Here is a 26,602-nt window from a genome sequence, read left to right as displayed (position 1 = left end):
TGCATTGCAGAGGAAGCAAAAAGTGTTTCCAGGAGGTGTCGGGGCTGCTTGGTGGCTGGAGTGTCACATTCCCTAATGAACATGCAGGAAGCGGGTAAAACACACCAGTAGCTTCTCACCAGAGTGGATGGCAAAAGCTCGTTTCCTTTCCATGATAGTTGCAGTGCTGAGCTATTAACAAAATGCTGAAGTATCTGGGAAAAGGATCTGGCTCAGCAGGACAGAGCTAATCCTAGGGATTCCCAAATGACTCCACACTCGTTATTATGTATTTTGTTTACTCAGGCCACCTTCCCAATTACCCGTCAGAATGTGCAAATGCTTCCTCCCTGCTTTATCAGGTATGAGAGGTAGAGAATCAGGTAGAGAATAGGATAATGATATCAGTACCATAATAATGATTATGATAGCAAATATCAATTAATGATGTCAAATATCAATGCCACCGCCCTCCATTAACACTCTCCCCTGGACTGGTTAGAACTCTGGCTCCACTAGGATGAACTTAGTACTGACAGCCTAGAAAATATGATCTGATCCAGGCCTTAAAGAACTTTCCATCTAGAACAGGTGATCCTAAGGAAAAGGCCAAGGGAGTCTGCCTGTGCCCCTCGGCCTCGCCACCCGTCTCTGACTGTCCCCGCTTGTCGCCTGTGCCCAGTCAAGCCGGGCGGCAGGCACGAGCAGGCCTAACAGCAGCCCCTGCTCTCCTCAAGCCCCTCTGCGGGAACCCTGGCTGCCGCCATCCTGAGGCTGCGAATCCTGAGACTCCAAACTCAACCACCTCCAGAGAGGCCAGCATCCAGCCTTCATCAACTACGACCAGCCAAGGCTATGTTTTACCAGAAAGCAAAATCATGCCAAATACCGTTTTTTTCTTTGGTAGTGGAATTGATGTTAGGATGCATGAAACCGAAATTGCGATGTTAGGATGCATGAAACCGAAATTGCAAGTTTCTTTGCTAGATATGGTTCAGTAAAATAAGTGAAGATAATCACGGCCTGAACTGGTGTGTCCAAAGGCTATGGATTTGTTTCATTTTATAATGACATGGATGTGCAGAAGATAGTAGAATCACAGATAAATTTCCATGGTAAAAAGCTGAAACTGGGGGCTTCCCTGGTGGCGCAGTGGTTGAGAGACCGCCTGCCAATGCAGGGGACGCGGGTTCGAGCCCCGGTCCGGGAAGATCCCACATGCCGCGGAGCGGCTGGGCCCCGTGAGCCACGGCCGCTGAGCCTGCGCGTCCGGAGCCTGTGCTCCGCAACGGGAGAGGCCACAACAGTGAGAGGCCCGCGTACCGCAAAAAAAAAAAAAAAAAAAAAAAAAAAAAAAAAAAACAGAAAAAAAAAGCTGAAACTGGGCCCTGCAATCAGGAAACAAAATGTAAGTGTTTATCATGTACAGCTACGTCCTTTGGTTTTTAATCCTCCTCCTCCACCACAGTTTCAGTGTAAACCAAGCCCTGGAGTAATCCCAACACTGAAACTTACATGCAGCCTCCAACCACGATGAATCAGTATGTTCAGGCTTATCCTCCTTATCCAAATTCACCAGTTCAGGTTATGACCGGATATCAGCTGTGGGTTTATAATTATCAGATGCCACCTCAGTGGCCTACTGGAGAACAAAGGAGTTACGTTATTCCTCTGGATTATACAGCTGTTAACTACCACTGTCATGAAGTTGATGCAGGAGCTGAAGTTCTGCCAAGTGAATGCTCAATTCATGAAGCTACTCCATCCTCCGGAAATGGCCCACAAAAGAAATCTGTGGGCTGAAGCATACAGACGGTGGAAGCGTGTCTATTTAATCCAGAGAACAGACTGAGAAACTCCCTCGTTACTCAAGATGACTACTTCAACGATAAGAGTTCATCACTTTAGAAGAAGTTGGGCAGTGCTTAAGTCTGTTTGATCTTCTCTGCTGACCTTCTAGTCTCATAGGGAGTTGCAGGTTTTGAACAGTAAGAAGAGACTGAAAGTTTTTCAACTATTACAGAAATTTAATTCTGAATTTTGATAAATCACACTCAGACTTTTCTATACAAGTTATATTAGATTGCCTAGTTTTATTTTACAGTGAAACTGTTTTTCATTAGACATTTACTTAGAAACTGATTCTGTGTTCAATATATAGTTAAAAGTTAAAAAATAACCGATACTGAAAGGAATAACTTTAAGATTTATCTGTAAGGATTTTTTTAAATTGACATTTTAAGAGTTTAAAAGCAAATGCTGGGGCTTCCCTGGTGGCGCAGTGGTTGAGAGTCCGCCTGGCGATGCGGGGGATACGGGTTCGTGCCCCGGTCCGGGAAGATCCCACATGCCGCGGAGCGGCTGGGCCCGTGAGCCATGGCCGCTGAGCCTGCGCATCCGGAGCCTGTGCCCCGCAACGGGAGAGGCCACAACAGTGAGAGGCCCGCATACCACACACACACACACACAAAAAAAAAAAAAAAAAAAAAAAAAAAGCAAATGCTGATTTGCAAAAAAAAATTGTTTTAGAAAACCTATTTTGAAAGGTCAGAATTTTGATAGTTTAAATACAAGCACTTCACTTCTCCAACAACTACCTGTGAACAGTACAATATCTATGATGTTGTGCTTTTATGATTTGTCCAGAAATTTACCACAAAAGCAGAGTTTTTAAAACTGCATATTTAATCAGTGGAACTCAGTATATAGTTAGCTTTATTGAAGTCTTCCTTATCTAAACCCAGTAAAACAGATTCCAAACAAACAGTCCAATCAGTGGGTCTTACATTTATTAGTTCAAAATATTTTATCTTATCTAGAATCCACACATAGAGATATCCGATTGGGATGGTAATTAGGATAATTAAATTCTGGGCTTAATTTTTTTTAAAGACTCCAAAGCAAACTAAACTTTATTAAGTACATAAGCTTCTTGATAAGTTACCATTCTCCTTTTTTTCTTTAGTTTTTTTTTTTCCCTTGAAATGCTAAACTGAATGGCTGTATCTTAAATTGTGCAAAATATTGGTATTAAAGAAGGCTGATACTTTTTTTGGGGGGGGCTGTGTTGGGTCTTCGTTGCTGTGCACGGGCTTTCTCTAGTTGAGGTGAGCAGAGGCTAGTCTTCGTTGCGGTGCGTGGGCATCTCATTGTGGTGGCTTCTTGTTGCGGAGCACGGGCTCTAGGCACACGGACTTCAGTAGCTGTGGCTCACAGCCTCAGTAGTTGTGGCGCATGGGCTTAGCTGCTCCACGGCATGTGGGATCTTCCCGGACCAGGGCTCGAACCCGTTTCTCCTGCGTTGGCAGGCAGATTCTTAACGACTATGTCACCAGGCAAGCCCTGAAACTTTTAAAAATGTCACTTAAAAGTTACTCAGAGGGCTTCCCTGGTGGCGCAGTGGTTGAGAGTCCGCCTGCCGATGCAGGGGACGCGGGTTCGCGCCCCGGTCCGGGAAGATCCCACATGCCCCGGAACGGCAAAAAAAAAAAAAAAAAAAAAAAAAAAAAAAAAGTTACTCAGAGCACCTGAAAGGAATTGTTTCTATAAAAACATTAAAAAATTCGTTATTTGTTAAAGAACAGATACATTTTTATTTTTGTTTTTTAGCCTATTATATTTCCTTTTTTAAAGTAAAATATGTCCAGGAGAGTCAAGGAAGTTTTGGCATTTCTAAACCAAAAAAGTTGTTTAGCAATAAGCATATCCCCAAAAATATACTAGATTCAGAGTTAACAGTCCATTTTTAGATCAGCTAGGTTCCTTGTTAGACAGCGTAAACCGTGACAAATAACTAGAGATCCAGAGGCCATTTGCTGTACCCACAGCCTTGCTTTTCCAGTCTGTAGCACCATTCTTCCAGGAGGTTTGCTCCTAGAACAGGTGATGTGAAGAAGAGAAGTATCAGTATAAACAATTTGAGGGCTAAGCCTTGGAAAGGTAGCAATGGGATAATACCTTTCTAAGGGAAACACTTGTATCAGCATCATTTGACCTGCCATGGACGTGAGTTTAAAGTGGCTTCCTGGGCTTCCCTGGTGGTGCAGTGGTTGAGAGTCTGCCTGCTGATGCAGGGGACATGGGCTCGTGCCCCGGTCCGGGAGGATCCCACGTGCCGCGGAGCGGCTGGGCCCGTGAGCCATGGCCGCTGAGCCTGCGCCTCCGGAGCCTGTGCTCCGCAACCGGAGAGGCCACAACAGTGAGAGGCCCGCGTACCACAAAAAAACAAAAAACAAACAAACAAACAAAAAAAGTTGTATGTGTTGGTTATTAGTTTCCTGAATCAATAGTGGCCTTAATCTGGACTAAGATCTCATGTGTCTAATTTCCACCCATCTACTCTTGTCTTTTTCCCCTGCTGCCCACCCCCTGACTCTCTCCTTTTTCAGCAAGTGCAGTTCGAGCACAAACTATCTGCGGGGCGCCATGTTAGGCATGGTTACACCTAGAGGGTGTCCGTCCCTCGCTGAGCAGGTGCTCTACCGGGAGAGCTGCACCCCAGCATCTCTCTCCAGAATGTCACAGGGAGTGTCATCCCCGTTTTCACGAGGGACCAAGGGCATCCAGAGAACATAGTGATGAACTGGGATGGATGGGGGTGCTCAGAGCATTAGGAAGGGTTTTCCAAAAGGAAGTGAAATTTATGCTGAGACTTGCCAGATGAGAACATTTCAAAGATAAAAGAGAGATGAAGAATGAGCCACTAGGTGACCCTCCAGGGGATGTTCTGTGAGAGGCCTGAATGCTGAGTGGAGGGTGGCTGGGAGGGGCAGGACGTGGGGGTGGGAAAGCGGGCTGGGCCTCGGGGGAGGAACCTCTGTCTGTGCTCCGTGTGGCCACGAGAGTGACAAGTTAGGCGTCACGTGGGCAGAGAAGCACGGTTCAGAATCACCACCCTGGGCCCCTGTGTCCTATGTAACGGTCCTTGAACGTGAAAATATTCAGAAGTACTGAAGCTGTGGGGAAAGACACAAAAGGGCTTTTTACCAGAGGGAGAAAAAAAAAAAAAACCTTTCTGTTTGCCTGCCTTTATTCTCAAATGTTCAGGGAAAGCCCAGAAAAGACCTCAGGGAAAAAAATTCTTTTCCTGTTTTTTCCTGGTCACTTTATTTCCTCTTATCACAGGCAATCAGGAAGCTGAGGAACCCTCTGGAAAGGGCTGGGTTACAGTTCTCCTTAATGGTAGGATGGGATGCTTTTCTCCGACAGGACTGCTATCGCACTGCCACCCAACCCTGCTCTCCTCCACCCTCATGTTCACGCACAGAAGCTCTAACATTCAGATTCCTGGCCCCGGACCCCCATGCGAGCCCTTAAGGAGGTCTGGGCTGGGGTCCAGGAATCCGTAGTTACACCAGCTCCTCAGATGATTTGCCCCCAAGGGTCTCCTGTGGAAAAACACCCAGACCTGGCGGAAGGTGGGAGGCGCCCGAACAGGGGTTGTAGAGAAGCTGTCTGGGGCTGAGGGGTGGAGAGGCATGCGGGGGCCACCCCTGACACTCAGGGTCTGCGGACTTTGTGGCTCCGTGACGGCCAAGCTGTGCTGGGTGACCGGGCCGGGTGATGCCAGGTCAGGGAAGGCGGCTGCAGGAGCCATGGACTCTGGTCTGGGGAAGACAGAGCAAGGCTGCCAGTCTGGGTTATCTAAAGGCCACCGGGGCCGGGGAGGAGACCGGTCGTAAATGTCCCCAGTCCTAACGCATGTGCATGCCAACAAAACAGACAGGAGGCGGATTAATTGCATGCTTGTCCAGAATTCACACGATTACGCTTAGAGCATTCACAGGATACTATCTCCGGGAAAAAAAGTCTTCACAAACTTTTGAAACCCCTCACAACATAGGTTCGTAAACAGTATGCACTCCTTCTACCTTAGAAAGGTCTGATTCAGACAGCTTTGTAAGTAGTCTCCCCTCCCACAAGGTCAGTGGAGGCTCTTTTACAATTTTTCCACTTTTCAAGCCCAACCTGACCCCACAGACTGCCTGACCAGACTCTCCCACCAGATCCACAGTCGGAGGGGAGGCCTGGTTCCCAGCTCTGCATGACAAAAGGCAGCTGCCCTTCCTCCCTGCAGCTAATAGGTCTCTTGAAAAAAGTCTCCCAATCCACATTCACCACTAGCTAATTGCTCAATTATTTTATTTCCCCAACAAAACTCTTCAGTCCGCCTGGAATCCACATTCAGGACTAGGAGTCTGTGTCCAGGAAGCCTCAGGGGTCTGGGGGACTTGCCCTCTGTCTGTCTGCCTCCCCTGCCCAGCCCAGACTCGACCCTGGATTGACTGAGTCCCCAACTTGCCTGGGGCTTATGGATGCTCCCAGCCAGCTTCAGGGGGTCCTGCAGGACCACGTGCTGGAAATAGTTTGAAGGCGTGGAAAGATTTGGGGCTGCGAATCGGAAGACCTGACTTTATGCAGGCCTCCATCATTATCTGTGTGAGCTTGGAGATGCTGTCACCTCTCTGGGCCTCAGTTTTCTTAGCTCTAAAAACCCGGGGGCAGGAGAATGGATTGGATGGTCCACTTCAGCCTTAAGCCCTCTGATTCTACAAAGTAGCCAGGAAAAGGCCAGGGATGGGGCACCTTGCTGGACAAGTCCTCTGAGGGTGACAAATGCTCCCAGGCTCTTGCGCCTTAAGGGAGATTGGGACGGATTCTCAATTTCCAAACCGTGGACCATCTGCCCAGGCACCAGTGGCCGTAGGAGCTCCCTGAACACCGGACCCCAGAAGCCCATCCACGAAGGCAGGACTGGTCCCGGTCAGTTCCAGTTCCCATGAAGGACTCAGTCTAGAGTCGGCTCCGTGCTGGGAGGCCAGCCCAGGAGCCCAGTGAGACACCTGGGAAAGGCAGAGAATCCGGCGGAGGAGGGTGCTTCCACTTTACTTTCTTATCTGAAAAACTAAGTTTCAGTTTAACTGGTCAGTTACCCCAGGTGCAGAAGCAGCTTCTGACCAAGGGGTACTCCCAGAAGTCCTCAGCCCTGAGGCATCTCCTCAGCGCACCGGCTGGTCAGGGAGCTGCAGCACAGGGGCCCTGCAAGGCCTCACCGTGAGCTTCCAGCCCCGGGGAGCTCCGGGGGGGGGGGGTCTAGATGTTGGGGGCCTGGAGAGGGGGCCTCGGCTTGCAAGGGCAGCCTGGGTGTTATATCCTTGGCACCGCCCTGGCCAGTGATAAGCCACATCTCTTCCTCTCACCCAGCAGTGAGGGTGGTGGACTACTGCATATTTATGGAACAACTTCCAGGGACTGAGGGCCACAAGTCCTGGGTCTCCTGTAAATGTGACACTTCTGCACCTTTTGGCCTGACTTAAGGCCCAAATGTTTGCATCAAGTAAGTCCTTTCCTTGCTAATCACTTGCAAAGAAAGGCAACAGCTCTCCTTTTGAAGAAGGCTACACTTTTCACAGGGAGAGCAGGAGGGTCCCCTCAGGCCGGACCCAGAGGTGGCGCCTTATATTTCAGGGGGTGTCGGAACAACGTGATATATGAACTCCAAGATGGGATTTGAATTCTGCCTTGTGAATTACACAAATGCTGAGGAAACAGAGGTGCAAGAGAAGGAAAGGGGAGCAGAGAAGCAGTCAAGGTCATGATTGTGTTGCCCCCTGAGAGGCTCCCAGCTCTCCCGCATCCATTACCCCTCCCACCCCGTTCAACTCTCAGGATTTCTGTATTTCCTCTTACCTTGTCCTGTGAGTGTGTTTGACAGAATCCTTGTTTCCTTCCCTTCCAATAACCCAAGCTCTGCCACTTACTAGCTGTATGACCTTGGGCAAGTCAGGTACCCAGTTTTATGCCTCAGTTTCTTCATCTATAAAATGGGAACAATCATGGCAAATTGTGAGGATAAAGAGTTAATGTACATAAAGCACTCAGAACAGTGTGCAGCCCATAAACAATATTAGCCATTATGATTATTATCAGCATTATTATTATTTCTCCCCTTCCTCAGATTCAAAGCCTCCCCCAACCTTACTACTAAAACCCAAGCAAATGCACACACGCAGGTATATGCATACATCTATCTATCTATCTATCTATCTATATATGTACGCACATAGGAGTATGGTGGCAATTTGTGCCCTCATCCGGGGGCAATTCCGCCCTCGAGCACCGGAAGGTTCTCTCTTCCTCTGCCTGGGACATGTGAGGAGCACAGAGGCAGGGGGATGGCATGAGAGACCTGTCAGTGACACAGCATACCCACAGAGGAGGCCAGAGTGCCCCCTGCTGGGAAAGGGCTCAGGGGTGCTCCCTGCGCACTGGGCGCCTCGGCCCCCAACCACTGTCCCCTTCCACCGTCATTGCTCACCTCCCATGTGACAGGACAGGGGGAGGTGAGGCTGTCTCATTTTTCGAAAGGCTTCCTCCTGCGACGCGGCGTTCTGACTTCACATCTGGAACATCTGCGGATGCTGGCACCTGCCTCCTAGGGCTGTTGTGAATACGCATTCAGGGCCCAGAACACTGCCTGGCACAGAGCGACACTCAGGAAACGACTGCTCTTCTTGTCATTGTCATTTTTAGAGAGGTGCCCCCGAGACTGCAAGAGCAGGCAGATGGTGACCAGAGCAAACCCTGTAGGGTGCTCACTACACCAGGCACTGCACCCAGCGTCTTACGCATGTAATCCATTCAATCTTCACACTAGCCCGTGAAGTAGACCTGTCATCGCCCCCTCCTTCAGAGGAGAAACTGAGACACTGAGAAGTTAGGGGACTTGTTAGCAGGTCAAATAGCCAGCGAGCAGCAGGCCCCCTACTTGAGCCCGGCCAGCCTCAAATGTGTGTTCGAGGAGGCACTGGGGGCTCCCACCCACGTGACTCTGGGCAGCTCTGTTGTTCTGAATCCGGGCATGACCTGGGCTCAGACTGCGCTGGTGCTGTGAGCCGGCGGCGGGCTGTGCAGAGGGCTCTCCAGCAGGATGCTGCACCAGAGGGCCTCCTCGCTGCAGTCCTGTGGTTGCAAAGACATTTGCAGAAATCGCTTCTCCTGGGACTGACAGAGAGCCGAGCTGCCAGCTTTCCTGTCCTGATAGCGTCTAGCTTCCTTCTGTCACGGGGAGGACAGGGTCACCTGAGGGACTGTGGCGATGAGTGGGAGGGGGCTTGCAGGGACTGGAGAACGGAGGGAGGCGACTCAAGGGGCTTCTGTGAAAGTGCCCTGAATGGGGCCTGGAGCAGAACAGGCAGGAGTGCAGAACACGTTCCCTCCTTCCTCTCAGTGAGCAAACCTAGACCCAGACTGGCCTGCAGGAAAGAGATTTAAGCAACCGGCTAAATGGGACACTCGTTTTCACAGAATAGGCTCGCCTTTTCATAGACTAGGACTGGGGTGGGGTCAGGGAAATTCAATAGGCACTAAAATTATTATTGAGCTGCCAGACAGCAGCGGTCAGAGGCCCCAGGCCCGTGTGGCATCCAGACAGCCCTTTGTGCCCTTTCTAGACAGCCCCCTCCTCGGGGCTCAGGGACCTGTCTGGCCGCTGAACTCCCAGGAGGTCCGAGGGGTGTGACCTCCCTCCCTCCTGGGCTCCCTCCCTCCCACCACCCAGGCCCAGCCCAGGCCTGGCTATAAAGCTGGCCCAGCCTGGCCCTCAGCACACCCAGCTGGGACCCTCCCCGAGCCTCCTCCGGGGACACGTCCTCTCTGCCCCTCCCTCTCCCGAGCAGCACCATGCGGCCCCTCTGGCTCTGCTGGGCGCTCTGGGCGCTGCCGCTGGCCGGCCCCGGGGCGGCCCTGAGCGAGGAGCGGGTCCTGGGCAGCCTGCTGCGGCAGCTGCGCCTCAGCGAGGCTCCCGTCCTGGACGAGGCCGATGTGGAGAGGCTCATCATCCCCGCGCACGTGAGGGCCCAGTACGTGGCCCTGCTGCAGCGCAGCCACGGGGCCCGCTCCCGGGGGAAGAGGTTCAGCCAGAACTTCCGAGGTGAGGCCCTCCCTCCCTGCTGCAGCCTGGTCCTCGCGGGGGGTGGGAGGGCCTGCTCTGGGGAGGGCACAGGGTCCACAGGGCGATGAGGAGGGACCATGGACTGTAAGGAAGGCTGGGCCCGGGTGCCTGGTCCCTTGTCTGCACCGAGGGCCCCACCCCTCGGGGCCAGCAGGAGCTGGACCAAAGCTAAGGCATCAGAGAAGATGAGGATGGAGAAGAGAAAGCAGAGCCAATGGGAGCGTGTGGGTGTGGCAAGAACCCTGGCGCAGTCTCAGGGAGCAACGTAGAGCCAAGGCTTCCGGGGTACCGTTTTCACATCGCCACTAGTAGCCTGACCTTGAGCAAATGGTTTTAGAATCATCTTTTTGCTTCTCTGTTTGTTCCTCCGGAGCACTGGTGTGACTGTAGCTGACCCATCTCCCAGCGCTGTGAATATTAAACTGCGTTATTGTGGATGAAAAGGTGTAGGGACAACACTGTAGTGTAACGCCCAGCTATTCAGCTGTCAGGGATGCAGCCATCCTGAGTCCTAACCAGCCTCTTACCTCCCTGGGCCTGGACTCACCTCCTCAGTGCCCAGAGCTAGACCCAAGGCCAGGTGCCCCCAGGGGGATCCTGATCTTCAGCACCTCAGCTGAGGTAGCCCTGTCAGCCCTGCCAGCCTTCCCGCTGGGCAGAGGTTGTTACAAACAAGGCCCAGACCCATAGGGGGATTTTCAGGTAACTGGGCTTGGCCCAGGGAGACAGAACAGGGGCTGGTCTCTCCCTGCCTGGCCACCGCCTCACTGGCCCTGCCACCCTCAGAGCTCCCCTGGTGCCCGGAGGGGCCCCGCTGACCCCGCTCGTGTCCCCAGAGGTGGCCGGCAGGTTCCTGGTGTCCGAGGCCTCCTCGCACCTGCTGGTGTTCGACATCGAGCAGCGGCTGCCGCCCCACAGCGAGCTGGTGCAGGCCGTGCTGCGCCTCTTCCAGGAGCCGGTCCCCAAGGCCGCGCTCCGCAGCCACGAGCGGCTCTTCCCGCGCAGCGACCGCGCCCGGGTCACCGTCCAGTGGCTGCACGTCCGCGACGACGGTTCCAACCGCACCTCCCTCATCGACTCCAGGTGGGGAGGTGGTGGCTGGGGTGTGGGGCGGGGGATGAGGAGGGGGGCTGGGCCCGGCGGGGAGGAGGGGTGGCCTGGGGGAGGAGGGGCGGTGCGGTCCCGGCAGGCCCCTGGGGGGGGAGGGGGGAGGGTGGGAGAGGGGCCCCCCCCCTGGGGCCACCCCAGCCGTCCCAGTCCCCACCCCTCAGCTCGGGCCTGTGTCTCCGTGCGGTGTCGCAGGCTGGTGTCCATCCACGAGAGCGGCTGGAAGGCCTTGGACGTGACGGATGCCGTGAACTTCTGGCAGCAGCTGCGCCGGCCCCGGCAGCCGCTGCTGCTGCAGGTGTCGGTGCAGAGGGAGCACCTGGGCCCGCTGGCCTCCAGCGCCCACAGGCTGGTCCGCTTCGCCTCGCAGGGGCCGTCGGGCGCCGGGCAGCGGGAGCCCCAGCTGGAGCTGCACACCCTGGACCTCAGGGATTACGGGTAGGTGTAGGGCCAGGACTCTAGTAGACTGGGTTGTCCAGGCCCACAGCGGCGGGGACCAGCCCCAGGATGCAAATGATTCCCCACTACATGTTAAGAGTTTCTAATGGTAGAAATTTTTATTATTCAAATATTTTATTGAAAATATATTCAGGGAATTCCCTGGCATCCCAGTGGTTAGAACTCCTCTCTTTCACTGCGGGCGGGGGGTGAGGGGGGGGCCGGTTCAGCCCTGGTCGGGGAGCTAAGTTCCGCAAGCCAACCGACTGGCAAAAACAAACAAACAAAACCAAAAACCGAAAACCAAAAACCAAAAAACTTCAGGTATTTTCAGCGAGCTTTGTGTTGTCATTGATACATATACATTATTGTAATCATTTGTTTTCACTCTACCCTTTTCCCTGATTAATTCTTTGAAAAATATTAGCATTAGTGGTTACTAAGGTTGAACAGCTTTCCTCTGGCATTAGTGAATTCTTTCTTCTTGGGACAAGTTAGCTATTTGGAGTGGATGGAGCTGTGTAGCAGGGTGATTAATAACAGGGCTTTGGAATCATACAGCCTGGGTCCATGTAGCTTTGCCTTCTACTGCTGCAGGAACTCTGGCATGTCAGTTAACACCTTTGGGTCTCTGTGTCCTCATGTGTAATAGGAATGATACTGGAACCTCTTCAAGGTTCATCTGGGGATTAAATGCAGGTAATATATGTAAAGTACTTAGTTCAGTGCCTAGCATAATAGGAAACCTTTAGTGAACAGTAACTGATTTATAATTTGTTTTGGATATGTTTATTCATTCACCACTTATCACAAATAGCCAGCATTTTGAACATAACAAGAGATGGACCATAAATCTTCCTCCAGATGCCCCACTAAGCCCCGCCCTGGGCCCCCTGACCTCTGCCCTCCCAGCTGACCTCTGACTCTGCCTCTCCTTACCCCATACAGAGCTCAGGGAAACTGTGATCCTAAGGCACCAGTGACCGAGGGCACCCGCTGCTGCCGCCGGGAGGTGTACATTGACCTGCAGGGGATGAAGTGGGCTGAGAACTGGGTCCTGGAGCCCCCGGGCTTCCTGGCCTATGAGTGTGTGGGCACCTGCCAGCAGCCCCCAGAGCCCCTGACCTTCAAGTGGCCATTTCTGGGGCCGAGACAGTGCGTCGCCTCAGAGACGACCTCTCTGCCTGTGATTGTCAGCATCCCGGAGGGAGGCCAGCCCAGGCCCCAGGTGGTCAGCTTGCCCAACATGAGGGTGCAGAAGTGCAGCTGTGCCTCGGACGGGGCGCCTGTACCAAGGAAGCTGGAGCCGTAGGTGTGGGGTGCAGCCATGGAGGGCTCTGACTAGACACGTGCGCAAAGCAGGTCTTAACATAGGTCTTAATTTTCTACTTAGCAAGTTACCCCTGCCCCAATTGAGTGCCCCTATTTTACCTTTCTCGTGTGTTCTTTCATTTCTTGCTCTCCTGTCCGTCACCCACCCTAAGCACTTACATGAGTAATTAATGCAACCCGATTGCAGAGCTGTAGAAGGAAATCCCAGCCTACTTGTTAAAGGATATTAGCTGAGCAGGGACAGATTGTCAGCTAGGAGCTTCTGTTCTCTAGCAGATTCTCAACCAAGTACGGGACAACCGACCCTACAATGAGAAGTGGGAGAATAGACTGATTTACTCTATTATATGATGAATTAAAACAAAACAAAAAATCCCTCTGTTTCCCCTAGGTAGGGAGGAGGTCTAAAAAGAACCCCCATTCACCAAACTGTTGATCTACTCTGGGCTTTTGTACATATACTTGGGTCCCCAGTCCCCCGAGAGAGTGCTAGAAGGGAGGATGAAGGGCTTTAGGCTAGGGGCAGTGGACGGGGTATCAGGACACCTGGTTTCTGGATCTAATAGGGCCATAAACTGTGACCTGAAACAAATGCAGAAGGCGTTGGGCCACCATTTCCTTTTAAAAAGGAGGATTTGGGATTCAGCTCTAGGACTTCATTGCTCTGGGGATCAGACAGCCCTAAACTCACCCACTCCTCTACTTCTCCAGACACAGAGCATTGCCTGTGCATATTCAGGTTATTTCCCCCACTGTTTTAGAGAACTTATCACCAGAACCCACATGTATTTACGTGTTTTTTTTTTTTAACTTAGCAAAAAGGGAACAATCGAATGTAGATAATCTGCTGAAATTAAAGTGATGTTTCACTCTGTGTCTTTGTATTTAATTTCTAGTGTCCTTTACGTAGGAGAGAGGGAGCTATAATGGGGAATGAGAGCGACATAATGATCTGAAGAATGGGCGTGACCAAGGTCCCCCAACCCCTAGGTGGCACTGAAGACTGTAATAACGGTTTAGATTCTGCTTTTATTTGTAATATTTATATCCCTCCAACTCTCATTCCAAAAATAGTATTGTAAACAATCACTCATATATGCCATCTCCTTAGAAAGCACTTTAACCTTTGCAATAGTGGTTCTGGGGACAGGGCAGGCAAGCGAATGTTTACTGAGCATTCACTCTGAACCTGGGATCTGTGCTAGGCAACCTCATATACATTATATGACTTAATTCTTGCAACTACTCCTTGAGGTAGGTATGACTATTCCCATTTTTCAGATGAAGAAATCAAGGCTGAGGCAATGCAAATCTATGGGGTAGAGATCAGCATGCCCCATGCTCTGCTGATGACACAGGCATTAGTTAACATGTCATTTGGAAGCTGCCACATCTGGCAACTCCCCTACATTTACCTTTCCTGCTCAGCGGGGTTTCCTTATGCCTGACTTATTGAAGTTCATGGATTTTCTATTTTGCTGTACAAAGCTAATTAATAGCAACTGAATAGCAAAGGGGAAAAGGAGCTAGTCTATGGACAGCCAGGACTTGAGGACTTGGCAGGAATATTGTTGCAGATGGGGAGAGAAGGTTTGTCTCTGACTTGTAAATGGCTATCTTACCTCTATAAGACATCAAAATGAAGAACTGCCGCTCGGCATGTTGTGAGTACCAGGGCATACAGTCGCTTTCTCTACAAGAAGGATATCAAAATCATCTAAAGAATTCTACCAGCTTCTCAGTGACGTATCTCTAGCTCTAAAAGGTCTGTGGACTCCCAACCAGTCACATGCAATCAGTGGCAAGGATGGGCCTGCTCACATCATCCCATGTGAGCTAAAAATATCTAGGAAATCGGCTTCATTTCAAAATGTAAGGATGTGCTCATCAGCACAGGGAGACAATGTGGTAGACAAAATGTTCTCCCCAAATACGTCCATGCCCCGCAATCCTTAGAAACTGTGACTATGTTCTGTTACATGGCAAAGGGACTTTGCAAATGTAATTAAGTTTACAGACCTTAAAATAGGGAGATTGGTTTGGATTATGGAGGTGCACCCGATCTAATCACATGAAAGCAGAGAACTCTCTCCAGCTGGAGGCAGAAGGGGAGGTCAAAGAGATTCAAAGCTTGAGAAGGACTCAATCTGCCATTGCCGGTTTGAAGATGAAAAGGACCATGAGCCAGGGAACGTAAGTAACTTCTAGAAGGTGTGAATGACCCTCAGCTGACAGCCAGCAAGGAAAAGGGACCTCAGTCCTACAGCCACATGGAACCAAATTCTTCCAACAACCTGAACGAGACTGGATGCCGATTTCCCCCCAGAACCTCCAGATAAGAACCCAGATCAGTTGACACCTTGATTTGGCACACAGAAGCCAGTTGGGCCCACTCAGATTTCTGACCCACAGAATGTGAGATAACAAATCCGTTTTGTTTTAAGCTGCTAACTTTGTGGTGAATTCTTATGGCAGCAGCAGAAAACTAATACAGTGAACCAAATCCCATTAGAAGTGAGCTGTAATTTTTTTTCCACTGAATAGATAAAGTAACAACATTACAGATAATTTTGAATGAAGTGAAAACCACCCATAATCCCACCATCCTAAAACAAAATTGTTTCAGTTTTTTTAGTTTTTGGGTTTTTTTTTGTGGTACGCAGGCCTCTCACTATTGTGGCTTCTCCCCTTGCGGAGCACAGGCTCCAGACGCGCAGGCTCAGCGGCCATGACTCACGGGCCCAGCCGCTCCACGGCATGTGGGATCTTCCCGGACCGAGGCACAAACCCGTGTCCCCTGCATCGGCAGGTGGACTCTCAACCACCGCGCCACCAGGGAAGCCCTGTTTCAGTTTTTGAATCTCTTGTTCATACACAACCTGACCTGTTTACATACAACATGAGTATGTACCTGTTTTAAAAAATCAAGGTTGGCTTCCCTGGTGGCGCAGTGGTTGAGAATCCACCTGCCGATGCAGGAGACACGGGTTCGTGCCCTGGTCCGGGAGGATCCCACATGCCGCGGAGCAACTAAGCCCGTGAGCCGTGGCCGCTGAGCCTGTGCGTCCGGAGCCTGTGCTCCGCAACGGGAGAGGCCACAACAGTGAGAGGCCCGCATACCGCAAAAAAAAAAAAAAAAAAATCAAGGTTAAGGGAATTCCCTGGCAGTCCAGTGGTTAGGTAGGACTCAGCGCTCTCACTGCCAAAGGCCCCAGGTTCGATCCCTGGTCGGGGAAAAAGCCCAATCCCGCAAGCCGCGTGGCATGGCCAAAAAAAAAAAAAAAAAAAAAAATCAAGGTTAAGGTGTGCCTTACCACATATGAAAAAGAGTTGTAGAGTCATATTCCAAAAGAGTCACATTGATTCTCTTTAGGTGGTGGGATTAAAGGCAGTGTTCATTTTTCCATTTGATCTAATTTCTAATTGTTCTACAATAAACATGGATTATTGGTATAAGAACAACAACAACAAGGCAAATATGCATGCAAAGTGTGACTGCCTGGAGATTCCTATATCAGGAAGGACTAGGAGGGAAGGGGACGTGCCATCTGACTGGCTGGCAGCAGCTTAGGATTTGCCCTCATTCCCCGGATCATCTCCATTCTTAGGAAGATGAGCCTGCTATCCAGAGACAGACCAGGAAGGATGTCCTTGAGAGTGAAGACCCTGGACAAGTGAAGGCAGAAATGAAGCACTGTCCACTTTGTTGGGACAGCTGGAGGTGAAGAGGCGGCAGGACCGTGGGGTGGGGGGGTGAGAAGGGAGGAAGGGCAGGAACAGCTCAACCCATCTGACTGGTAGATGGGAGGATCAGAGAGGAGAGGAGTGAGGTGGGCACTCCTGGAAGCTTAGTGAACTCCCTATTGTTTTCTGGACTTCTCTGTCTGTTCAGATCGAGTAAAGTGATAGAGTAGCCACCCAAGAAGACAGGTGCCAGAGAAGGAGAGTATATGTCCATGGCAGAATGGCAGCACCAGGCTTCCTGAGGGTATGTCCTAAGTGGCTGGGTGGGGAGGATGGGTCTTTTCTCATCTCATCTCATCTCATCCATCCAACACTTGTACCCAAAGGAACTTCACAGGCATCAAACGTCATGGCCGTGGGAGCCACAGCAGGGGCCACTGCGCAGATGAAATGAGCCTTTAGAGCCAGCAAGGTCATTACAAGAAAATGAAATGGGATTGCCTACAATTAAAATATACATTTAAAACTTTGTACGCATAAACTTTAAACTTTGGAGATGAAAAAAAAAAAAAGATCACAAAGTACCACAAAAAATAGCCAGTTTCTGGTCAGGAGTTCACATGTTCAAGCTTAGTCAGGAGGACCAAGTCCTTTGGCTGCTCCCTGTCTTACGGGGCCTGCCGTGGCTGGGAATCAAGCCAGCACTGGGGGCCACCAACTCGGCCTCCTTTCCCAGGCTCTCCAGTCCTCCTCATATTTCACCTCCACTCCTGGAGGCTGAGGCAGAAGTTACCAAGGCAACCAGGTAAGGGATGGATGTGTGTAAGGGGACTGACAGGTGTGAGATACTGGTGTGTCCTACACCTCACCCCACTCCAACACTCACATACTCACGCACACACACACACACTCAGTGCACAACCTTTTGTACTGCAGGTCAGAGCCAGACAGCCAGGGGGCCCTGTAGCCTCCCAGTGGACCATGGGGAACCCGAGCATCCCCCAGAAGCACAGGCAGCGTTAGAAAGTTCTGGTTCCAGTCCCCAAGGTCCTCGTGATGTAGGTTCTCCTCCTGGTTAATGTGCTCCTCGGCACCTTTCCTAAGGGCTGTGTCGTAAGTCCCCCTCTTCCTTCAGCTAGTTTGAGCTGTAGGGCTTCTGGTGTCAGAGCCCACGCTGGTTGACAATTAGGCTGGGCTGCAACATGGCCACTATGGGAAGCATTTAAGGCTTCTACACACAGAACCCTGAGAGCTCAGTTTCAGGGATCCAGGCTAAGGAAATAGTCAAAGAGTTAGGCAAAGACTTTCTCACAGTAGTATGAACAATAATTTTTAAAATGGATATAGGTTTTATGAAGATAAGGACTTTTGTCTGTTATGTTTTCTGTGGCTGGATCCCCAGAAACTGGCTCAATAAATATATATTGAATGAATTAATAAACCTAATGCTGATCTTTGAGAGCATGGCTAAATTAGTACAGTGCATCCATTTAATGGAACGCTAAGTAGTCACTAAAATCTTGTTTTAAATAACTTTTCAGTGACATTGGAAAATATTTATTGTATATCTAGTATAGAAATTTCAAAACCACATGTATATCACTTATTTCCAATGATGGAAAAGGTATGTATGCATACAAAACAGTGTGTAAGGAAACACACACAAAAATGTCTGCAGAAAATGATCCTTAGGAAGTATGGCTATGGGTGATTTTGACTTTTACTTTTTTTGTATTTTCTAAATTTTTTCTCAATATACATGTATTACTTTCCTAATCAGAGAAGGTTATAGCAATGTAATTTTGCTTCATAGTAAATATTTGGTCCTCACTTTTTAAAAATTAATTTTTGGCTGTGTTGGGTCTTCCTTAATGACAGAGGAAGGGGGGGCTGCTCTTCATTGTGGTGCGTGGACTTCTCATTGTTGTGGCTTCAGTAGTTGTGGCTCGCGGGCTCAGTAGTCATGGCCCGTGGGCTCTAGGCGCGCGGCTTCAATAGTTGTGGCGCACTGGCCTAGATGCTCCACAGCATGTGGGCATGTGGGATCTTCCAGGACCAGGGATCCAACCGGTGTCCCCTGCATTGTCAGGCGGATTCTTAACCACTGCAACACCAGGGGAGTCCCTGGTCCTCACTTTTAAGAGTCCAGAAACTCAAGAACCAGGGACTTGTCCTCCTGGACGTGATCAACTAGAGGAACTTTGCAGAAAGCATCCCGCTGCTGGGGTTTGGGGTGTGGATTATACGGAAAGGCCTGTAGGAAGCCTGAGAGAGGCGGTGGGGAACCAACGTCTGTTCTGAGACACCTCCTCTTGAGATGCCATCTCCTTCCTCTGTCACCTGTTCCCCGTAGTACTTATATTTACTACTGATGAAAACGTAAACATCACATCTGTGGAGCATTTTAAAGCAAGTGGCGGTGGTCGGGGTTACTTTAGTCAGGCTCTAAGGAGCCCATCATTTCCTAAACAGAGGAACTGACCCTATTCGCAATCTAGTTAATAAGACCAATCGCGTGAACCACGCAAGTTCAAGTGAGTAACCGCGGCTGCCCCGCCGCCTCCCCGCGGGGGCCGGGAGGGAACGGGCGGCAGCCGGGTGCCTCCCAGCTCCAACCCGGGCGCACCGAGGCGCCTGGCTCGGAGCCCACAGGTCCCCAAGCTCCTGTCTGAAGCCCCACCAAGAGAGTCACATTCGTCCCCTCAAATCAGCAACCTGGAGAGCTCCTCTTGCCCTCGAGGTGCGGCTCATGGCCAGCACCAGGAATAACATTAGCCAGACCTCTGCCCGGCCTCAGCCCTGAGACCCACGCAGCTTCCAACGGCTGGACTCCCCGGCGCGCAGGGATGGGGCCCACAAGAGGCGGAAATCCCGGCTTCGCGCGCCGCCTACGAGATTCCACCCGCCAGTCCCGTGCGCAGGAGGCGGGCACACGGCCTCGTCCAGGCCGAGGATTGGTCGCCCTGGGGGGGCGGAGACACTTGGGCCCCTGCGGCGCAGTCGGTGAGTGTAAGTGCGGAGGGGTGGTGGGTTTCGGCCCGGAAGCTGCGGGTAACTCCCGGGATTCGGCTCCGGGTCGCTGCGCGTGCTGGGCCCTCCGGTCTCCACTCTTCTTTTAGGGCACCTTTGAGCCGATTTCTGCGGCGGCCCGGCAGACGCAGATCCTGGAACCATGAGCGTGGGCTTCATTGGCGCTGGCCAGTTGGCCTGTGCCCTGGCGCGGGGCTTCACGGCCGCAGGTAAGCGCGTGGAGGCGGGAGGCGGATGTGCGGACGGTCCCCAGCCTACCCTGTGAACCGCCCTCCATCCACCCCACGAACGTGAATGAATGAAGAAAGGGGAATTTGTGTCTGCTGGGGTTGAGGAAACTCCTCTTAAGCAGCAAGAGAGTCATGCTTGCATAAGGGATTGAGCGGGGAGAAGGACACTAGCAGCCGTCTCCACAATGGTCAGAACGTCGTGGGTTTTGACTCTGCTTTCCCAGAGAACGCATGGGAACCGGCTGGGCCATGATCCCCAGTTGAAAAGCCCTGTCTTCTGCAGGCATCGTGTCGGCTCACAAGATAATAGCCAGCTCCCCGGACATGGACTTGCCCACAGTGTCCGCGCTCAGGGTAGGTGGGGCAGGGGGGTAACGGGAAGAGGGTGAAGGTCCAGGAGAAGGTTGGCCTGATGAGCTGAGCCCCTGTGCTGGTCCATGGTCGGCGCTGACGTACCCACTAGGAGCATCATAATCCTCCACCTTCCATGGGGCAGCTCAGGGTGGTGGGAGCACCCAGGCAGACAGACTTGGGTTCCAATCCAGATACTGGGGTGGTTAGAAGGTTAGTTGAGGTTTTATGTATGGAAAGCACCTGGCACATAGTAGGTATCCAATAAAATACTCACTTTTCTTCATCCACTGGCTAAGTGGCCTTACGGTACTTGGCTACTCTCAGACTCAGTTTCCTCATTTATAAAATGGAGACCACGATAGCCACTTAGCTGAATTATTCTGAGGCATAAAAGAGCGTGTTGGGAAAGACCCCGGCAGGTTAGTTGTTCTTCTGTCTAAAAAAAGAATATCCCAAGTCTTCACCCCAAACCTGAGCAGTGTGGGAGAGGATGTCTAATGAGGCGGGCAACAGGCAGTGTCTGTGCCTGGGATGGCTGATGTTACCAGCACTGGAGGGCCCTGCTTCTCAGTATGGAGTCTTAGAGAGATGGGTGTCCTCCAGCCCACCGCTGGACCACACAGAGACTGCACTCTGATGAACAAGTGTCTGGAGTTGGGATATGGCCTCGCTCCCGACCATTGGGACTACTAGCATTTCACCTTTCCCTTTGCCACTTTCCAGCCATGGAGACTTCTTACCTGGCAGAGGGGTGCCTTGGGTGCCAGAGAAGTGGTGGGGATGGGGGACAGCTATTTCCTGGTTGCCATGGGGAAGCTTGTCCGCGTCCAGCTCCTATGCTCGCTTGCCCGGTAGCAACATTGGAAAACTTCGTGCCGGTGGCAGTAGGGGCGGACCCTGAGGGGCTGGGGCAGGGAATTCCAGGCTTGTCGGGGGGTTCAGCTGCTCCTTGGGGGGCCCTGGGCCTAGTGAGGCTGCTGCACCCTGTGAGCCCAGTGGTCTCCTCCCGCAGAAGATGGGTGTGAACCTGACCCGGAGTAATAAGGAGACCGTGAGGCACAGTGATGTCCTGTTCCTAGCCGTGAAGCCACACATCATCCCCTTCATCCTGGACGAGATCGGGGCCGACGTTCAAGCCAGGCACATTGTGGTCTCCTGCGCGGCAGGCGTCACCATCAGCTCTGTCGAGAAGGTGCCCATCTCGGCCCTGGCAGTCCTGTGTGAGGGGAGGAGGGGTGGGTGCTAGTGGGACTGGCAACTCACTCGGCCCTCTGCCTTAACCCCAGAAGCTGATGGCCTTCCAGCCGGCCCCCAAGGTGATCCGCTGCATGACCAACACGCCCGTGTTGGTGCGAGAGGGCGCAACAGTGTACGCCACGGGCACCCACGCCCTGGTGGAGGATGGGCAGCTCCTGGAGCAGCTCATGAGCAGCGTGGGCTTCTGCACTGAGGTGGAGGAGGACCTGATTGACGCCGTCACAGGGCTCAGCGGCAGCGGGCCTGCCTATGTGAGGCCTTCATATACTTACGCAGCCTTCCGGGGACCCAGGGGTGCAAGATGGGCTGGCAGGCAGGCCTGGGCTGGGGCTGTCACCCACCTCTTGGGCAAGGCAGGCTGGTGGAGGAGGTCAACCCTTGGAGCTAGTTCCAGTCATCAGGAAAAGTAGACCCTAGGGCGTGCCCCTGAGTGCCTGCTGCCCCGGGGCTCAGTGAGTGTCTCCACAGGCGTTCATGGCCCTGGACGCGTTGGCCGACGGTGGGGTGAAGATGGGCCTGCCGCGGCGCCTGGCTGTCCGGCTGGGGGCCCAGGCCTTGCTGGTCAGTATCTTCGGCCTGCGTGTTCTGGACCACAGTGTGGGGATGGGGTTCTTAGGGGGTCACTGGGCCGGGGCAGGGCTTGGTTGGGAAGCTGGGATAAGGATTGGGGAGCAGCAGTGGGTGTGGAGAAGCTCATCTCAAGGGGCACCAGCAGTTTTCTGCTCTAATGCTTCCTTCCTGCCCTAGGGGGCTGCCAGGATGCTGCTGGACTCCGAGCAGCATCCAGGCCAGCTCAAGGACAACGTCTGCTCCCCGGGGGGGGCCACCATCCACGCCCTGCATGTCCTAGAGAGTGGGGGCTTCCGCTCCCTGCTCATCAACGCGGTTGAGGCCTCCTGCATCCAAACACGGTGGGTCTCTCTCCTCTGCCCAGGCCCCCTACTCCCAGCCAGCCCCAGTATGGGCTGCACACCGTCTTGCAGAATCTGCCATCTTTGGTCCCATTACCAGTGCTGGAGTCTGTGCTCTGTTAATAACCACGATTTATTAGACTTTGTTAGCTAAGGGTTTGCAGGCCTTCATTTAATTCTCACACAGTTCTGATAGCTGGGCTTAGCTTGATGAGCTAAGGAAGATGAGGAAGTCGAGGCTTAGAGATACAGCTTTCCCAAGGTCAAACAACTAGTAAGTGATGGAGGCAGGATTCGACCTCAAGTCTTTGACCTCCAGTCCTGTGATTTTTCCACACTCTCTCTCCCCATCTGATCACAGATAACACTTAAAGCTCTACCTCTATGTAGTAACCCCTACTCAGTTAAATAGCACTTCTAGGAAGCTTAGGGGAGTTTTTGGTTTGGGGTCCTAAGTTTGGCTGGTACCAAGTCAACAAGGGTTGGGGGTTAAGTGGATGGGGAAGCCTCGTGCAGCCCTGGCTCCTCCTTCAACCTTCTGGGGCTTTGTCTGCAGAGAGCTGCAGTCCATGGCCGACCAAGAAAAGATCTCCCCGGCTGCCCTCAAGAAGACCCTCCTGGACAGAGTGAAGCTGGACTCCCGCCCAGTGACCTCACTGACCCCCTCCAGCTCAGGGAAGCTCCTCACAAGAAGCCCAGTCCCAGGAGGCAAGAAGGACTAAGGCAGCCTCCGTCTGCCCTTCTCTCCGTGGCCGGAGCCCTCGGATGAGGGACGCTGTGCAGTGCAGGGGTAGGCTCAGTCAGTCTCCGGGTCCTTGTGATAAAACCTCCTTAAGTCTGTTCAGACCAAGCAGCACTAGTTTCCTCTCCTGTCTCGGGTTAGAAGGTGCTCTGAAGGGGTGGTTGATGCTGGAAACCAGATGCAGCCCTGCACACCTCACACGGTTACAGGAGAGAGAGGCTGCGACTCCAGTCAGAGCCCCAGCTCCATAGGGAGGTCTGGAGACCTTCAGCTGATGACCCCTTCAACTGGGGTCCTCCAGCTGGAGCCCAAGGCAGGGTCAGTTTGTTGCCAAGTCAAGGAGGTGAGAGGTACAAAACATGACAAGAGCTTTTCTCTTTGAATTGGTAAATGGAAAAGAAGCGAGGGACTTAGAATTATCACAGTTAATCAGAAATACACATATTAGACTGTGTTATATTTAACTCTTGCTTCAGAGGTATACCATTGAAAGTGTGTTATTCAGTGCTGCTAAGCTTAGCTGCTTTAATAAAGCTTTATTTTTTATTACCCTGCTTTTCTTATGCTTTATCTTAAGTCATCATTCTGGAGAACTCGAGGCTCTCTCCAGGTGCTCCAGCTTGGGGAGAGTACTGCCTAAAGGCAAGTAAGGATGAGAGGAAATAAGGGGCCAGGCCCTGAGAGCTGTAATGACACCCTGCTCCAGCCCGGCCCCTAGGGTCAGGGACAGGAGATTGTGTTCTAGGATGGGCCAAAGCTCAGGGCAGAGAAGAGCCAAGTGGCCTTGGTGGGGGGCTGGCCGCAGCCCAGACACAAAGGAGGAAGCTGCCTGCTTGTAGTGGGCCAGGCGCTAGCTACATCGGATCCAGACAGGTGCCCTCCGAGGGAGGAACTATTTTTTTTCTGACTTTATAGAAGACGCTGAGGCCTGAAGGAGATAAGCAGCTTACTCCGGTTGAGTTGTTCATCAGTCGTGGGGCCGTGTACACAGCTGGACTGAGCCTGCAGTCTCCCCGTGCAGGCCGTGTGCCTGGTGCTTGTCCCCACCAGCTCCTGCCTGTGGCACTGGCTTCAACATCAGCTCTGAGGTCACATCTTAGTTCCCATCACTTTCAACTAGGCGGCCTTGGAGAAGGTACTGAATATCTTGGACCTCAAGGTTACATCCCTAGAAATATGGAGGTCATGCTTCATCAAAGCGTTCTGGTGGGTATGAATTGAGATCGTGTGGAGTTGCTCAGCAGAACATCTAGAACATGTGGACCCTTGTGCCAGTGGAGCTCATCCTTCACCCTCCCCTGAGGAGGGAGGGCAGCTGGGCCCCAACTCCAGCGTATTCCTAGGGGGCCAAAGTGACAAGAGTACAACAATACTGAAAGCTGTCATCTTTAAGCCCTCATTATAGGGCAGCCCCTTTGCAAACCCTCTGCATAAAGTCTCATGGCCTTAGGAGCTGGGTATAATTAAGAGTAAGAGGTTAAGTAAGTGGCCCAAAAAGATGATAGACATTTCACCAAAGAAGATTTACAAATGGCAGATGAGATGCTCGACATCATTAGTTATGAGGGAAATGCAAACCAAAACCCAGTGAGATACCACTTCACACCCACTAGTGTGACTTCTAGTTAAAAATAAAAAGGATAATAGGGGCTTCCCTGGTGGCGCAGTGGTTGAGAGTCCGCCTGCTGATGCAGGAGACACGGGTTCGTGCCCTGGTCCGGGAAGATCCCGCATGCCGCGGAGCAGCTGGGCCCATGAGCCATGGCCGCTGAGCCTGCGCGTCCGGAGCCTGTGCTCCGCAATGGGAGAGGCCACGACAGTGGGAGGCCCGCGTACCGCAAAAAAAAAAAAAAAAAAAGGATAATAATGTTGGCAAGGATGTGGAGAAGTTAGAACCCTTCTGTATTGCTGGTAGGGATGTAAAATGGTGCAGCAACTCTGGAAAACAGTCTGTTAGTTCCTCAAAAGGTTAAACAGAGTTGCCATATGACCAGGCGATTCTCGTAGGTACCTACCCGAGAGAAACGAGAACAGATGTCCACACAAAAACTTGCCCGTGATTGTTTGCGGCAGCATGACTCAAAATAGCCAAGAAGTGAAAACAACCCAAATGTTGAAAAACTGGTGAAGGGATAAAATGTGTTATACCGGGCTTCCCTGGTGGCGCAGTGGTTGAGAGTCTGCCTGGAGATGCAGGGGACACGGGTTCATGCCCCGGTCCGGGAAGATTCCACATGCCGCGGAGCGGCTGGGCCCGTGAGCCATGGCCGCTGGGCCTGTGCTCCGCGGTGGGAGAGGCCGCAACAGTGAGAGGCCCGCGTACCGCAAAAAAAAAAAAAAGATGGATTTTATTCAGTAATAAAAAGGAAGTACTGACACATGGTACAACATATGAACCCCCAAAACATCATGTTAAGTGAAGGAAGTTGCTTGCAGAAGGCCACAAATTATATGATTTCATTTACATGAAATGTCCAGAAAATGCAACTCTGTAGAGATAGACGGGTTGCCTAGGGCTGGGGTGGGAATAGGAAGAGGACAGGGTTTCTTTTGGAGTGATGAAGTGATTTAAAATCAGATTATGGCAATGGTTGCACAACTCTGTACATAGTTATTGAATCGTAAACTTAAAGTGCATGAATTTTACGGTATGTAAGTTACACTTCATAAATCTTTAAAAAAAAAAGGAAATAGGCAGTTCCCTTGTGGCATAGTGATTAGAATTCTGGGCTTTCATTGCTGTGGCCTGAGTTCAATCCCTGGTTTAATTAGCTAGGAAGTGGTACCAGGACTCAAATCCAAGTCTGATACCAAACTCTGTCATTTCTGTACCTAGCCTGCTGGCAAGCTGTCTTAGGTGACAGGAGACTGTCCTTCATCTCCTCTCCTCCGCGCCCCTGCAAGTCCACCTCCTTCCCAGGCCTAAATCCACCAACATACATTTACTGAGGACCTACTAACTGCCAGGCCCCGGCTCATGCTTTGGTGTGTAAGTCTACCTGGCTCAGGTGAGTCCTCACCTGCTCAGGACCCTCTGCCCTTTGCTTCTGAGCTTCGACCAGGTGTGGTCAGGACTAGATTTCACCCAAGGTGGCTGCGGCCCCAGTCCTCCAGGGCGGAGGCGAAGAGGGCCACCCCTTGGAAATCAGTTCCCGTCGCCTTTCTGCGGGGCCTCAGGCCCGCCCTTCTCAGCTGCCTGCCTCCTCACAGGGCTGATGGGCTGGAGCTGCAGAGGACACCCCGGACAGAGGGTCTAGAGGCTGGGGCCCGAGCCACCAGGAAAGCCCGTGAATGCCTCCTGATGCCTTTTAGGAGTAAAAGCTGGTGTGAGAGGCTAGGGCAGCCTTCCCGAGAAGCACATGCGCAGCACTCCCTCTGCGCCAAGTGCCCTGTGAGGCCTGGGCGTGTCGCAGTCAGGAAGACTTGGTCCTTGTTCTGAGTTGCACAAGGGCTGAGGAAAGATGTGGACACAGAGAGGAGAAGTGGAAAACACGGGAAGGCAGAGGAAAAGGCAGCACGGAGATGGGTAAGAGTGAGGAAGGGTGCCAACTGACCCCCTGCCCGCCCTCCCCTACCCTCTGCTCCT

General features: G+C 52.0%; 2 protein-coding genes and 1 pseudogene across 3 annotated transcripts; all 3 read left to right on the top strand.

Annotated features, from left to right (window-relative positions):
* The first annotated feature begins 310 nt into the window (after nt 1-310).
* Nucleotides 311-1,918, top strand: LOC131751055 (deleted in azoospermia-like; annotated as a pseudogene).
* Nucleotides 1,919-9,660: 7,742 nt separating this feature from the next.
* LEFTY2 (left-right determination factor 2) lies at nt 9,661-13,336 on the top strand. Of its 2 annotated transcripts, XM_059065829.2 has the most exons (5): nt 9,661-9,910; nt 10,768-10,796; nt 10,899-11,014; nt 11,234-11,476; nt 12,425-13,336. In XM_059065829.2, exons 1-5 carry the CDS (start codon nt 9,661-9,663, stop codon nt 12,786-12,788), a joined length of 1,002 nt encoding a protein of 333 aa, XP_058921812.1. In that variant the 3' UTR covers nt 12,789-13,336. The 2 variants fall into 2 exon arrangements, with proteins under 2 accessions (XP_058921812.1, XP_058921804.1); XM_059065821.2 differs by having other exon boundaries at nt 10,768-11,014.
* Nucleotides 13,337-19,457: 6,121 nt separating this feature from the next.
* Nucleotides 19,458-23,565, top strand: PYCR2 (pyrroline-5-carboxylate reductase 2). The gene is made up of 7 exons (XM_059065865.2): nt 19,458-19,731; nt 20,036-20,106; nt 21,119-21,298; nt 21,393-21,614; nt 21,832-21,924; nt 22,111-22,274; nt 22,831-23,565. Exons 1-7 carry the CDS (start codon nt 19,665-19,667, stop codon nt 22,994-22,996), a joined length of 963 nt encoding a protein of 320 aa, XP_058921848.1. The 5' UTR covers nt 19,458-19,664; the 3' UTR covers nt 22,997-23,565.
* The last annotated feature ends 3,037 nt before the right edge of the window (nt 23,566-26,602 follow it).

Source organism: Kogia breviceps, chromosome 1, assembly GCF_026419965.1.
Source record: "Kogia breviceps isolate mKogBre1 chromosome 1, mKogBre1 haplotype 1, whole genome shotgun sequence".
In the NCBI taxonomy this organism is placed as follows: domain Eukaryota; kingdom Metazoa; phylum Chordata; class Mammalia; order Artiodactyla; family Physeteridae; genus Kogia; species Kogia breviceps.
The sequence above is the reverse complement of the archived record's forward strand: the minus strand, read 5'-3'. Positions and strand labels throughout refer to the sequence as shown.